Genomic DNA, 14,152 nt, shown 5'->3' on the forward strand with positions numbered 1-14,152 from the left:
TTTTGTTGAAAGCTGTATGTCTCAGACATATCTCTTCCATCATCTTTTCGGATCCTACAGGTCCCCAAAGCTCCCATTCCCCTTACCACATTTCTTCTGGGGCTGGGCAGCCAAGGGTGCTATACTGAGAAACTGGGCAGGAGTCTGTCCAGGACGGGTAGATTTCTTCAGAGAGGCCTGGAGGAGACCGGGTCGTTCATTATAGGAGGGTGTGGAATCCTTGCTCCAGACGGATGGAAAGAAACTCTGCTGAGAGATTTGAAGATGCACGGAGTTCTGGAGAGCACCGTGGAGGTGGGGGATGGGTGGGAGGTCAAAGAGTTAGAGCTAGGGCAGAGCCCCAGGGACCGGCCATTTTGAAAGCAACCACAGCAGAATTTCCACCACATCTTCTATAACCGCCATTCCCAGTCAAGTGCAGGAATATTTTCTCTTGAGCCCAGAAAGGGTTTTCCATCTTCTGAGACTTCCACTTTTTTTTTCTTGCCTTCAGGACCCTTGTCCTTGCATCCCAAATGCTATGCTGAGGGGTTCTCTAGCCATGAGAGAGGCGTTTGTCATACTGATTCCTCCGTCCGATCTTTGAGGAAGCGAGTTTCCAGGTGACTCTAGATTCAGCATTGGAACCTCCAGTATCGGGGCTAGGCTATGAAACCGAGAGAAACCATGAGGCTCTGGCCCTGTTGAACTAAACTGAGAATTCATTAGTGTGTGTGTGTGTGTGTGTGTGTGTGTGTGTGTGTCTGTCTGTCTGTCTGTGTATGGCTTCTGAGAGTTTGTTCCTTACCTGATATAAAATCCCAGGGATTGAAGCCAGGTCACCCCTCAGGCTGGGTGGCAAATGTCTTTACCCAAGGAGACATCTTGTCAGGCCTCCAGTCAGTGTTTAAAGGCTATTTGATGTCCCCAAGTTTGGAGTGATTTCCCCCTCAGCTCTGTTAGCTGATGGGCTAGAAGATGGGGGGAAATGCACTTGGAGGTGGCTGAGGTGGCTTGTGGTCTGCTGGGATGAAACATCTTAGGATATAGAATTACTTAGGCATGTCCAGGAAGGATCATCTAGACTAGATTAGTCACTGGGTGTGTCTGTGAGACATCATCTCAATTAGGTTGGCCTCTGAGTATGTCTGTAAAGGAGCATCCAGCTCAGTGGTTCTCAACTTTTCTAATACTAGGACCCTAGAACCCTTTAAAGCAGTTCTTCATGTTGTGGTGACCTCCCCATCATAAAATCTTTCATTGGTCTCTCATAACTGTAATTTTGCTACTGTCATGAATTGTAATGTAAATATCTGTGTTTTCTGATGGTCTTGGGCGACCCCTGTGAAAGGGTCTTTCGATGTCCAAAGGGCTTGAGATCCACAGGTTGAGAACCCACGGGGTCTGGATTCTTTTGAGGTGAGAAGACCCACTCTAAATGTGGGTGGCATCATCCAATGGCTGGGATCCTGATCTAAGTAGAAAGGAGAGAGTGCACAGAGCCCCCCCCACCCCCGCCCCGTCACCTCTCTCTGATTCCTGATTGGCCAGCTGCCTCAAGCAGTATTTAGGTCGATATCAAGATGGACCACATCCTCAAACCGAGACTTAAAGGAAACCCTTTCTTGCTGATGCCATAACAAGAGGAAAACTAGCCAACACCCCAGGTGTTGAAGCCTGAGGTTTTCATCAGCCTCTGGGTTAATGATTGAAGTCCTGACTGAGAGGTCACCAGATCTCCACCAAATATAATGTGGGAATCGGGGGCCTTAGCTTCGTTCAGGTGCCATCTTCCAGTAAGCAAATAGCAATGCTCAGCAACAGGACACCCCTCAAATAGCCATCTCTCTATTGTTTGCAGCCACTAATTTTGTGTGTGTGTGTGTGTGTGTGTGTGTGTGTGTGTGTGTGTGTGTGTGGTGCATAGTTCAGTGGTGAAGCATGTTTTACATGCTTGAGGCCCTGGGTTTTATTCCTAGCACAGCAAACCAAAAATATAATTTTGGAAAATCCTTAAAGATGTGGCCGGGGGCTTGGATGCAGCTCAGTTGCTAGAATACTTGCATAGCATTCATAGAGCCCTGAGTTCAGCCCCTCCCCCACATTATAAAACGTGGAGGTGGTGATATATACCTGTAATGCCAACGAGTGAGAGGTGGAGGCAGGGGAATTAGAAGTTTGAAGTTATTGCACATAGTTTCCAGGCCGGCCACAGACACATGAGGTCTTGTGAAAAATGCTGTGGGTGTATGTGATCAAAACCAGCAAAGAGAGACAGAGGTGTCTCCTTAAGCCACAGGTCCCCTGGCCCCTTTTTATAGCTAATGAAACATTAACTGTTTTTTCCTTCGGTAGGACTTTTTTATATTAAAGATTTTTAAAATTTTATTTTATGTATGTGAGTACACTGTTGCTGTCCTCAGACACACCAGAAAGGGGCATCGGATCCCATTACAGATGGTTGTGAGCCAACATTTGGTTGCTAGGACTTGAACTCAGGACCTCTGGAAGAGCAATAGGGGCTCTTGACCACTTAACCATCTTTCTAGCCCCTTGATAGGACTTTTGGCTGATTTCTCTCTGTCTCTCTCTCTGTCTCTCTGTCTCTCTGTCTCTCTGTCTCTCTGTCTCTCTCTCTCTCTCTCTCTCTCTCTCTCCCTCCCTCCCTGTCTGTCTGTGTGTCTGTCTCTCTCTCTGTCTGTCTGTCTGTCTGTCTGTCTCTCTCTCTCTCTCTGTGTATGCATGCATGCTCACATGTGTGTTTTAATCTCTGTGTAGTGTATGTGTGTATGTACTTTATATATATATATGCAGAGGTCAGAGGTCGGCCCTGAGTGTCTTCTAGCCCTTTCTATCTTCATTTGATACAAAGTCTGTCACTGAACTTGAAGCTCACTGATTTAGCCAGAGTGACTGACTGGCTGTCAAGATCCATGAGGATCTACCTGTCTAAGCCCCTCTCAGCACTGGGGTTGCGGACGTGTGCTGCCATGCCCGGCTTTTTAGATGAGTCTTGGGGATGCAAAACACTCAGGTCTACTAACCGGACAACTCCTTATAATTTAAAAAAAAAAATTAAAGGCAAATGTATTAACTATAATTTTTTGTTTTCGTTTGGTTTTTCAAGACAGAGTTTTTCTGTGTAGCCCTGGCTGTCCTGGAACTCATTTTGTAGACGAGACTGGCCTTGAAATCACAAAGATGCATCTGCCTCTGCCTCCTGAGTGCTGGGATTAAAATTTTATATATATATATAAAATTTCTGAGGTCCCTTCAGCAGTTTTGTTGAAAGCTTCAACTTTAAACATATCTCTATGTGGAGAATACCTACCTACTCCACTTCCCTTCTGGATTCTAAGGTCCTTTAATGTCCCCACCCTTCCTCCCTCACACCTCTTACCTCAAGGGCTGGGCAGCCAGGTGCTGTGTCTGGGACCCATACAGAGACCTGGAGTCAGGTGACACATTCTGTGCTTTCCTTTCTCCCTTGAAGCCAGCTCCAGTGGCTCCACTTTGGTGGCACAGAACATGTCCTCTACTGGTATGGCTAGGCTTCTGGGACCTTGGGCTTTTTCAGCTGTGTGTGTGTGTGTGAGCTTTATGTAGCCAGAGATTCCCCAGGAGGGAACAGAGGCTGCTGGATGGGGCTTGCAAATATCCTAATCATTACTATTCAAAAGTCTGGGGCACAGGACGGGTGAAGCAAGTGGTTGTCCGTGGAAGGGACTGGCCCTAGGAAGGCCCCACCAGATTCAGGTATGCTGTCAAGAGCAGTGGGCCTGGACCGGCCTGGTTCTCAAGAGCTGTTCTAGAACAACCCAACACTCAAAGCTCCATGAGAACTTTTGGTAAACACTCTTGAGCAATCAAATCTGATCTTTAAAGAGGACTTGCATTCATTATCTTAATTATGTGTAGAGAGGATGTTTGTGTCTGCATGTGGGTATGGATACCTGAGTGCAGGTGTCTGTAGAGGTCAGAGGTATCTGATCCCTAGAGCTGGAGTTATAGTATGCTGTGAAATGCCTGATGTGGGTGCTGGAGACTGAACTCAGTACCTGCTCTTAACCATTGAGCCATCTCTCCAGCCCCTCCGATGAAGTGTTTAAACTGGGTATTTTAAAAACAGTTCCTTGTTTAAAATCTAGTTTATTCTCTCAAAGACCCTGATAGCAGGGATGGGGCTGTAAGAGGCTGATGGCTGCCCATTGTGGCTGCCCTGGGAGGAAGGACTGGGGTTTAGCATGAACTCTCCTGGCCCTTGGCCACATCACGGCAGCTGCCAGATGTGGGCAGAAAGGAAGATCCCACCGAGCGGTCTGCCTATGTGTCACACTGGGCAATGCTTCTGAACTTGTTCACTCCTGCTAACATTCTGTTTCCAAAATCTAGGGACAAAGACTTCAAGGAGGTTCCCCATCCTTCATTCCCTGATGGGGACCATTTTCCACTTTCCTTCCCTAACCTCCAATTTCTATTTTGGAAATGCATGGTCCAACAATCAAGAGGGGTGGGGGGAGAAGCAGAAATCCTATCATGTGGCAGAAAAAAGGAACGTGGAGAATTGGAAAAGTTAGTATTTTAGGGTCGTTGTCTAGACACAAGTACCCTGCAGCTTCTGTGTGGTCTTGCACGAGTGACCACCCCATTCTGTGCCTTGGTTTCCTCTCTGCAGTCAGGCTAGGGTGGGGCTCTTGGCCCTGGCTTTACTGATGTTTGGAACGGACCATTCTGAGGGTAAGGGGCTATTCTGAGCACGGAACAAGATTTAGCAGCGTCCTTTGTGCTCCCAGAAGACCCACATGCATCCGCTTCAAGGAGAAACGTCTCAGGCATTGGCAAGTGGCCACTACAGTGCAAAATCTTTTCCCACTGGAGGGCCACTGGGCAGGACGCCTTACTCCCTTTTAGTGGTTATGAAGTTAAAAAGGTTGCCTTCCTTCCTTTTATTTCTTCTGCACACTCTCCCTGTCTTTGCAATTGATTCCTCTATGATGTGCAGGTGGACAAGGCCAGACCGGGCCAGCTCATCATGTGCTTGACGGTGTTGTATTCTTGTATGATAAGCACATTGGCTCAAACCTGTCCCTCAGGAAGAGGGTGACAGGGGCCCATCTTATATAAAGGACTGGAACAGAGTTCTCTGCTCCAATATCCAGAGCAAAGATGAGGCCAGGTACCATGTGGGACCCAAGGAGGGGCTCAGGACACATAGAGGTTGGTACTGTCACAGGCAAAGACTTTACTTTTAAGTGAACATGCCTCAAAAGTTTTGGGAGTAAAAAGGCAAGAAGAGGTTCCAAACTGCCCCCCCACCCCCAGCTCTTTCTTCCCCCCGTAGGTCACAGCCCTACTTTCTCTTGCTCTTGGATGTAGCCATGGGACTGTGTTCTGGCTGACAGTGGGCAAAAAGGAGGTCACAACTTCCTGGTCCACTCAAACCAAAATCACCTACTTTCAACTTCCACCTTCCACGGGGCAACCTCCAGAGCCCGGGCACAAGGCTCTGCATGACAGCACAGACTAGGGCCTGTCTCCACACTCTACTGAGCGGACTTGATATGAGAAATGAAGTTCTTATGTCTTCACCATTAACACTTGGGGCTGCTGAGCATATAGTTGGCCTTCTCTTACATAATACAGTGAAGGCTAGAATGGAAGCTACTGAACTGGCCCCAGGGTTGAGCAAGGAGTGTTTGTGGTTTTCTTCTTTTTAGAAATAAATGTGTGTATATATGTATGTGTGTATATATGTGTGTGTGTGTGTGTGTACACACACACATACATACATGTATGTATGTATGCTGGACTTTGTGGCACATGTCTTTAATCTCAGCACTTGGAATGCGAGGGAGGGGGCACCTCTGTGAGTTTGAGGCCAGCCTGGTTTCTAAAATGAGTTTCAGGACGACCAGAACCGTTACACTGAGAAACCCTGACTCGAAAAGCCTCCAATAAAAAAACAAAATGAAGGTCTGTGTGTGTGTGTGTGTGTGGGAGGGGTTCACATGTGTGCATGTATACGTGGAAACCACCCTCAGAAACCCTGTCCCTGTTCTTTGAGGCGGGGTCTCTCATTGACCTTGGAGAGCATCTGACTGGCCAGAGGGAGCACCAGGGATACTCCCGTCTCTGCCCTTCCACTACTGAGACTGTCGGCACCCGCCACCTTACGCTGGAGATCTTTAAGTGAGCTCTGGTCGGATTCGGGGCCTCATGCTTTCAAGGTCAAGCCTCTCCTGACTGAACCATCTCCCACCTCCAGCCCCGAAACTTGCTTTCCTTAAAGAACCCTCATCATTGCATCATTGCTTTCTGTGTTGGTTCTAACAGACCTACTTCTGCAGACTGTGGAGGCAACACTTTTCAGCGCAGCCAAACACGTGACCACATGACCACCGCAGGAGGTGGTGGCAAGTCCCTAAATGCAGCCTGGCACGAGAGGCAGCCCAGGGTGACTGCACGGCTTCTGCTGAGACAGGGTTTCGTCCAGGCTAAGAATAAACAGTGGACGCTAACTCTAGGCAGAACTGGCTCCTGGCTAACAGCACAGCCAGTCTACACTATGGTCACTGGTGGGACCTGGCAAAGGCCTCAACTCCCCAGGCTATGGGACCTGATGGCTCAGCATCCTTGGGGACATGTGTTTGAAAGAGGGATAAGAAACCCAGGACAGAGAGTTCAGACAGGCCGGGAAGAGGGCAGAAGTATGGGGGCAACAAATCTCAGTCCCTAGCTTGGTGCCCTTCCCTGGGACCAGGTTGCGGGAAGGACGGAGAGTAGGGTTTCAGAGAGACCAGCAGAGCCAGCCCATCACTCTTGGGAAGAAAATCCCTAATCGCAGTCCTGCAAGAGACAGGAATGGTGATGTGAGATGGCAGGGTCCCTGAGCTGTGAGGTGAGTAGAACTGAGGGAAATCACGAATGATCTCTTCTCAGGCCTCAGCTGGCAGGGGCCATTCGAGAGAGAAGCTGGTGACTCACAGCGATTGCTGGAGCCTGTGTGATCTGCCAAGCACAGCTCGAGTGGATGGGTCAACCTGGCCCTTCTCTCCCTCTCTTACCCGGCCTCTCCCTGTGTCGGGGGCGGTGGCAGCTGGTTGCCCTGACCATGTTGTGTGGTATGTAGGGGTGCAGAGTTAGTCCAGTCCTTTCTCAGCAAAGAAAGCCTGCTAGCCATTTGTCTCAGCTAGTGTTTCCTTCCAGGAGGTTTCATGCATTCCAGCCCTAGGAAAGGGCACCAAACTAGGAGGCCGAGTCCTGTTGTCCGATGCCTCTGATCAGCCCATCTAAACTCTCTGTCCTTGTTACCCAACCCCCCTAAAAAGTGGGAATTCTGAGCTACCGGTTCCCATATCCCCCGGTAGGTCAGGCCTTTGCCAAGTCCCAGCAGTGACTTTCTTGGCTGCTCTCAGCTTATGCATAGCAAAGCATCTCCAGACTCAGTGTAGCCTGGTCCTCAGATTCAAGACAGAGACATCAGTTATGTTCACATGGTGTCCACCCTCACTGCCTTACCCTTTCTCTTGGATGTCCTACATAATTTCCTACACCTGGGACACAAGACACCCACAAGGACCTCGAAGGAGCATGTCCCTCACCTCCCCACATCAAAAATAGAACATTTTAAAAACATTTTATTTAATTAAAAAAAAAAAAAAAGACAGAACTAACAATCCCAAACCACTGATGGGTACAGGGTCACAGGGGCTTAACTGGTGAAACACACAGGGAAGGGGTTGGGACAGAGGGAGGGTAGGAAGGTGGGCTCAGGCTGCATGTCCCTTCAGATTGGAAGCCAGATCTGAGCCTGTCAGCAGTAGGGTCCAGCTCTACTCCCTTTGTCCCACAGGAAGGGAAAAGCTGGAGACCAGGGTCCCCAGACTGACACCAGCAGTCAGTGAGAGAAAGACTGTGAGGATGGACACAGCTGAGGCCTTCTCCCTGCGTTCTACCCGTTTCTTTTCTTCCTAACTCTTTCTTGGTTCCTGGAGTGGGCTTGTGCACTCTGCCTGTGAACCGGACAAGAGGTAGGAGTCATCAGAACACAGGTTTCTTGTGTGGAACCATGGAAACTTCTGGAATCACAGTTGGGATGGTGGTGGCTTGTGTGCAAGTTTACCACAGGCTGCTCTATTGCCAGAAGAGACATTAGACAGGTCCTGGGTCTTCCCGGGTGCTGGGGCTTCCTTCAGCCTCATCAGATGTTATAATGGTGACGAGGAGAGGGGAGGGTTGGTGGGGAGGTAGGCAGGGTGAGGAGGGCCTGCAGCAGGGACGGACCACACATGTCTTGATGTTGGCGCTCATTGCTGCACATGCTTGACACATACTGAGTAGCCAACCTAGCCAGGAGGGAATGGTTTTGAGCGAGCACAAAGGAGCCTTGGCATGCTCACATCTCAGCCCACCAGCTCATAGGCAATCGGCTGGAGCTACGCATGGGTAGTCTTCTTCCGGTGGTGGTGGTGGGGGTGGGCAATGAAGGGCGGGCAGGACAGGACAAATGGACCTGGGTCTGAACTTCGAGTTAGCCTGGGGTGGAGGTGGGGGCGGGCTCCATGAGCAGGGTGACTGAGGTAAGAATTGACTTGTCACTTCTAAGTGAGACAGTTACCGGGGTCACAGATGACTGTTCAAAAATTGGATTAAGAAGTCTCAAAAAGTAAGAAACGATTGATCTTTAGAAAGCACATGTGTTATAGAAAAGAGGGTGAGTTTCACTTTCTGGAGAGTTTTTTTCTAACCTGGACACACTCACATGGGTTTTTGTTGTTGTTGTTGTTGTTTGTTCACCTCAAGAGGAAGAGAGGCGTCGGTTGGACAAATTGGAGGACACAGAACTCATCCTTGGATTCAGGCAAAGATAGAAAGCCCAGCATGGCCCCTTGAGTCAAACGTTCACTGAGTCCTGGAGTGGGCAGAATAATTTATAATGGCAGGAGTTGGGGGAGAGATGTTGCTGCTCATTTTTTAGGATAAAGTGGTGAGTACAGCTTGCTCTTCTGCTGATGTTCTCCGGTAGGCCACGACTCCTAACCGCTTGAAATGGATGCTTTCTTTCTTCTTTTTGGTCTCTGCCCACTCTCAGGTTTCTTTCTCTTATACTTGAGTTTCTACATCTGTTTCAGAACACCCCCTTGGAGGTGGGTTTATAGCTCCATGACCCAGCAGGGACCTCTGCTGCTCAGGGGACAGAGTGGTTCCTTAGGCCAATGTGAAGGGTCAGAGCCAAAGGCCACATACCCACCTTCCCTCAGATCCGTGAAATCCCCCAGACCTTCAAGATTAGTCAGCATGTCCTGTATATTCTGAGCTCTGCAGAGACTTTCAGAAGCAGGCAGGAAAGCCAGCAGAGCCTCTGAATTTGCCCTGGATTGCTGGTCTCCTGAGGTGGAGAGCAGCCGGCCCCGGGACAGCTCAAGGCCGAAGCACCAGTTTGCCATAGAGCTTTCTCTTCAGGATGGATGATATTTACAACCACCAGCCCCACCAGGTTGCCAGACAGAGGCTGAGAGAGACACAGAGGGGGAATGGATTGAGCTTAGGCTCAGTTCGGGCTCCAGAACACAGGGGTTTCTGGGTAGGAAACAGCCAATGGGAAACCAGAGGCCCCAGTGTCTGGAAGAAGCCTTCCTGTGTGGCCCAGTGCCCGGGGAAGGGGGATACGTGTGGCATCTGGCATGACTGGTTTCCTGGTTCCCAAGAGGCAGGCTGATGCAGTTTCTGGAAAACTCTTAGGCCTTCTGAGAAGTTCCAAAGCCCATAGGGCAGCAAAACAGCATGTCTTGGGAGAAAGTCGGCCTTCAGTTTCTTCCTCATCCCTGATTCCAATCTCCCCACTTCCTTCCCTCTGAGCAAGCCCATGACATCTTCTGGAGGCCAGGGAGGGTTGTACTCAGCTCCAGCTCACTGTTTATAATCTTAAGGGTCACCCTGTTCTATGTCACACAAACAGCCACCTTGGGGGAGGCCTGTGCGGAGATGGGTGGGTAGGTCACACGGGGGTCGTCCGCCGGTTCAGCATGCTGACGTGGAAACCCTCCTTTAGGTCCTGTTGGAAGAAGTCATGCATCTGCAGGAAGGAATCCTGGTCCGGACTGTAGCTGGCTGCTGTGGTCACCTTGAGGGGTTCTCTGGACAGTGTGTACATAGACAGCTCACCCATGGGAATAGCTCCAGTGATCTTCAGGCCCACGGGAGACGCATCCCTGGAGGGCGAGGCCTCAGTGGACCTTGAACTGGACCTGGACCGCCGTCGCCGGTACCTGTAGCTCGGCATCCTGGCGTAAGGAGAGGAGGAAGAGGCCTTAAGGAACTCCCGTTTGGTCTTAAACCTCAACTCTTTATTTTTCTCAATGTAAATGTTTACAGCCAGGACGCCCACGGTCTCCGCCACAATAAACGACAGGGCTCCAAAGTAAAAAGACCAGCCGTAGTTGTAATGGTTCTTCTTGTCTTCGTCGCGTTTGTCACTGGGGTCGCCCGTGTTGCTGGAAATGTAGACGATGATGCCGATGATATTACTAAGGCCTGAAAGAAAGCGGGGCAAGGAGAGAGATAGAGGTTAGACTCACAGCAGTAACAAGAAAATGGAGAACAGGCTGCTGAATACGGGATAGTGGTCAGTACTCTCCTCAGTGAATATTTATTTATTATGGTAGTCTTTTCTTTCTTTGGAGGGAGCATCAAATGTAGCCCAGGCTTTCCCAGTGTTTATGTAACTGAGGAAGACCCTGAATTTCCAATTAATCCCGCACTGCCCAAGGGCTGGGATTACAAGAATGCACTACCTCAGCTGGTTTGGAAAAATAACTACTTATTTTTCTTTTCTACCCTCTTTTCATCCCTCCCTCCTTCCTTTTTTCCTCTCTCTCTTTTTCCTTTTGAGAGCATCTCATGTGGCTCAGGCTGGCTCAGATGCCCTTAGGTATCTGAGGAAGGCTTTGAACTCCTGATCCTCCATTTACAATACTTTTATTATATGCATGTGTAGTGGTGTTTTGCCTGCATGTTTGTGTGCCGCTTGTCTGTCTAAGAAGGCAGGAAGAGGAGGGCATTAGTGATGTATTTATGAAAAGATAAAGAGAGTGGGATATGTTTTATGGAGGTGTGGTGAGGTTATGGGGGTAGGGAGGATGCCTCCAGTGGACCCATGTTGAGGCATCCCTTCCCCAAGGGACCAGCCACATGACGTATAGTATAGAATAGAGTTTATTCAGGGCATGGGGAGGGGGCTTAAGAAGGTAGTAGAGGCAGAGAGGGGGGAGTAGAGGAGTAGAGGCTAGCCATGAGCATGTGGAAAGAAAGGGGGAAGGGAAATGGGGAGAGATCAGGGACAAGAAGAGGAGCAAGAGCAAGAGAGTAAGGAGGGGGCAAACAACCCCTTTTATAGTGTCAGGCATACCTGTCTGTTGCCAGGTAACTGTGGGGCAGAGCTTTGACAGAAGTTGTCAGTCTGCTATCAGACACTCTAGAACTGGAATTACAGATGGTTGTGAGCCGCCGTGTGTATTGGGACTTGAACTCTGGTCCTCTGTGAAGAGCAGCCAGTGTCCTTAACCAGTGAGCCATCTCTCCCAACCTGGAGCTCTTTTGCTTCTGCCTCCCAGGTGCTGGGATGAGAGCACAGCTAATTTGGTAGCTAGCTTCCCCCCTCTAAGCCCAGTCACCCTGTCTTTACAGAGCAAATTCCCTTGGGTCTTGGTATCCCACGAGGCTTCACGTTCTTTCTTTGTGTCCAACTCAGTCAGCTCCTGACCCTGTTATAGGTTTGGAAAGCACCTAACACCCTGTTGCCTGGGTTGTCTTTTGCACATCTGACTTTTTGATATAAGGTGCAATTCGAATGCCATCAAATTAACCCCTCCATAGGACACAATCCATTGACGTTTAGTGCACTTACAATGTATGTGACCCTTTACAATGTGTGAAACCCCATTTGCAATGCTGTCATCTCAAACACAAAAGCCCACCCCCTCCCCAGACCTACACGCCTGGCCTCTTCAACTTAACCATGGTCGTGATTCCAGACTGCTCTCTCACCAGGATACACACTCCTGGCATTGGAGACCACGGAGCTCGGGTCCAGAGGAGCAGCCCCGCATACCTGCAGCCACAAAGAGGATCCCTGCACTGAGGACGATATTGTTCTTGCGGCTGTAGATCCTCCCGGCGCCGATGCAGAGCCCTCCAAGCAGGAGCAGAATGGTGCTGAGAATGGGAAAGACACTGGAGGCTCGAACAATACCTAGGCCAGGGTGGAAACAAGGCAGACATGGGAGTGAGTCCAGCCAGCACCCCTGCCACGGCCAGAGATGTCTCTCCCAGGAGTCCTGTTGCTGGACCTGGGCAAAGAGCAGCTCTAGGTTGGCTGTTTACTTTCCTTGAAGCCAACTGTCCCATAACCACACCTGCCTGTGGGTCACATTTTCTTCAGAGGCATCAGAGTCCCTCAGCGCACTGGAGAGGACACAGTGACTAATGTTCTGGATGCTAAGGCGTTGACACAACAGCTCACGGTGCACTATGCTCTCTCCTGAATGGTCCCATAGGGGCATCGGAAGGCTGGGAAGGGCTGTGTTCTAGAGCCAGCTCTGACCAATGGCTGGAGGAACAGGCATTAGCACATTAAGTGGGACAAGGCGTGAGACCTGCTCAGTCAAACGCTGTGTGTCCTTAGCTAAGTCACCTCATTCTTTAAAGACTTACTTTCCCACATGTGGAAAAATGGCTTTAATATAGCTCAGGTCCCTCTTCATCTGTACTGGGTATATTCCAAGTGGCGATTCCCATAAGGACCCTGGGTTTTCTTATGCAAACATACTCACACCTATAAGGACCCTGTGTTTTCTTATGCACACATACTCACAATAACGTTAACATTTTCATTTAATGTTGCTGTTGTGTGGACCCATGTGCCACAGCCCATGTGTGGATGTCGGAGTCTGTGACACTAGTTCTTCCAACTTTATGTGGGCTCCGTGACCGTGACCAAACTCAGGTTCATACACACGGCAAATGCCTTTACCTGAAGCCGTTTTGCCAGTCCCCCATGATGAAATCTAATCGACAAATCAGGTATACAAAGTGACTGATAGAAGCTAATAATAAAATGGGATCACTGCAACAAAGTACTGTAATATGAGTTAATTTAAAAACCTATGGGCTCTTTATTTCTGGCATTTCCCATCTCGTAAGCTTAAATTGCTGTTGACTAAAATCTCAGAAATTAAAGTGATGCATTAGTGGGGGGGCACTGTGTTGTGGTTGGTTTTGTCCTTGTGGGGCGATTAGCACCAGGCTGGCTGCAGTATGCACTTTCTACCTGGGTACTTATGGTCAGCAAGTCACTGCTGGGCCTGGTGACACATAAAGATGTGCAAACTCACAGGGTGAGTGAGTCACAGAAGAGGTGGCAGGGCAGGGCACAATATGACGCTGTCTATCACACTGGCCCAACAGAACCATGTCTGGTTCCTTGTTCCACCTCTGACCAGCAGGGTTGGAGGCAAGGCCAGGAAGTTCAGTGACTGCCTGAGTTCACTGTTTTATAACTTGGTCACGGTAGTGATACCAAGCTGGAAAGGCTGACTGTGTCCTTTCCCTGTGGATGTGGCTGCCTATGGGAAAAGGTATTACAAATGTGTTTAGAGACCTTAGGGGGCCTCAAGATGAGACCATTCTGAATGAGCCCAGGGCTCATGTTCTGTTGCTTTAGGTCATGGGGCTCATGATGTTTCGTTACAGCCCCACAGGAAATGAATGCCCACCAAAGCACACAGTAAGCTTCTGGTCCTCACCCTGAGTGTCTGGGTAGATGACAAAGCCAGAGGAACAGATTCATGGGAGATGCTCAGAGCTTGGCCTTCTCTCTGTCCTCATAGTCCTAGAGAAATCTAGTTGTGTGGGCCTTGGAGGACTGTGAGTCAGGAAGCGCGGGCAGGTGCCCCTCCTGAGTCAGCTGACTGGCCTGGGGCCTTGCAGCCTCTGAAGGCAGTGTTTGTCTCCTTTCTGTGCACCCACAGTGTGAGCCCCTGCTCCACAGAGAAGGGATTGTGTGGGGGCATTAAAAGAAACTTCTCTCTCTGCCACTTCCTCCCCGACTCCTCTTAGCTTTCTTGTAGTCACAGGCTCTGGGAAGAAGCTTCCTGTGGGCTTCTCAAACGTGCCT

At 49.5% G+C, this 14,152-nt stretch overlaps 1 protein-coding gene across 1 annotated transcript in view; it reads right to left on the reverse strand.

Annotated features, from left to right (window-relative positions):
- Window positions 1-9,976: 9,976 nt before the first annotated feature.
- Window positions 9,977-14,152, reverse strand: part of CACNG4 (calcium voltage-gated channel auxiliary subunit gamma 4) — a gene marked incomplete at both ends in the record, with an annotated part of 55,909 nt that continues 51,733 nt past the window's right edge. The window contains 2 exons of the mRNA XM_080924537.1: window positions 9,977-10,512; window positions 12,089-12,229. Of these exons, the coding sequence (XP_080780663.1) occupies window positions 9,977-10,512; window positions 12,089-12,229 (677 nt within the window). The remainder of the gene's footprint in view (window positions 10,513-12,088; window positions 12,230-14,152) is intronic.

This window comes from Micromys minutus, assembly GCF_963924665.1.
Source record: "Micromys minutus genome assembly, chromosome: 10".
NCBI classification, from domain to species: Eukaryota; Metazoa; Chordata; class Mammalia; order Rodentia; family Muridae; genus Micromys; species Micromys minutus.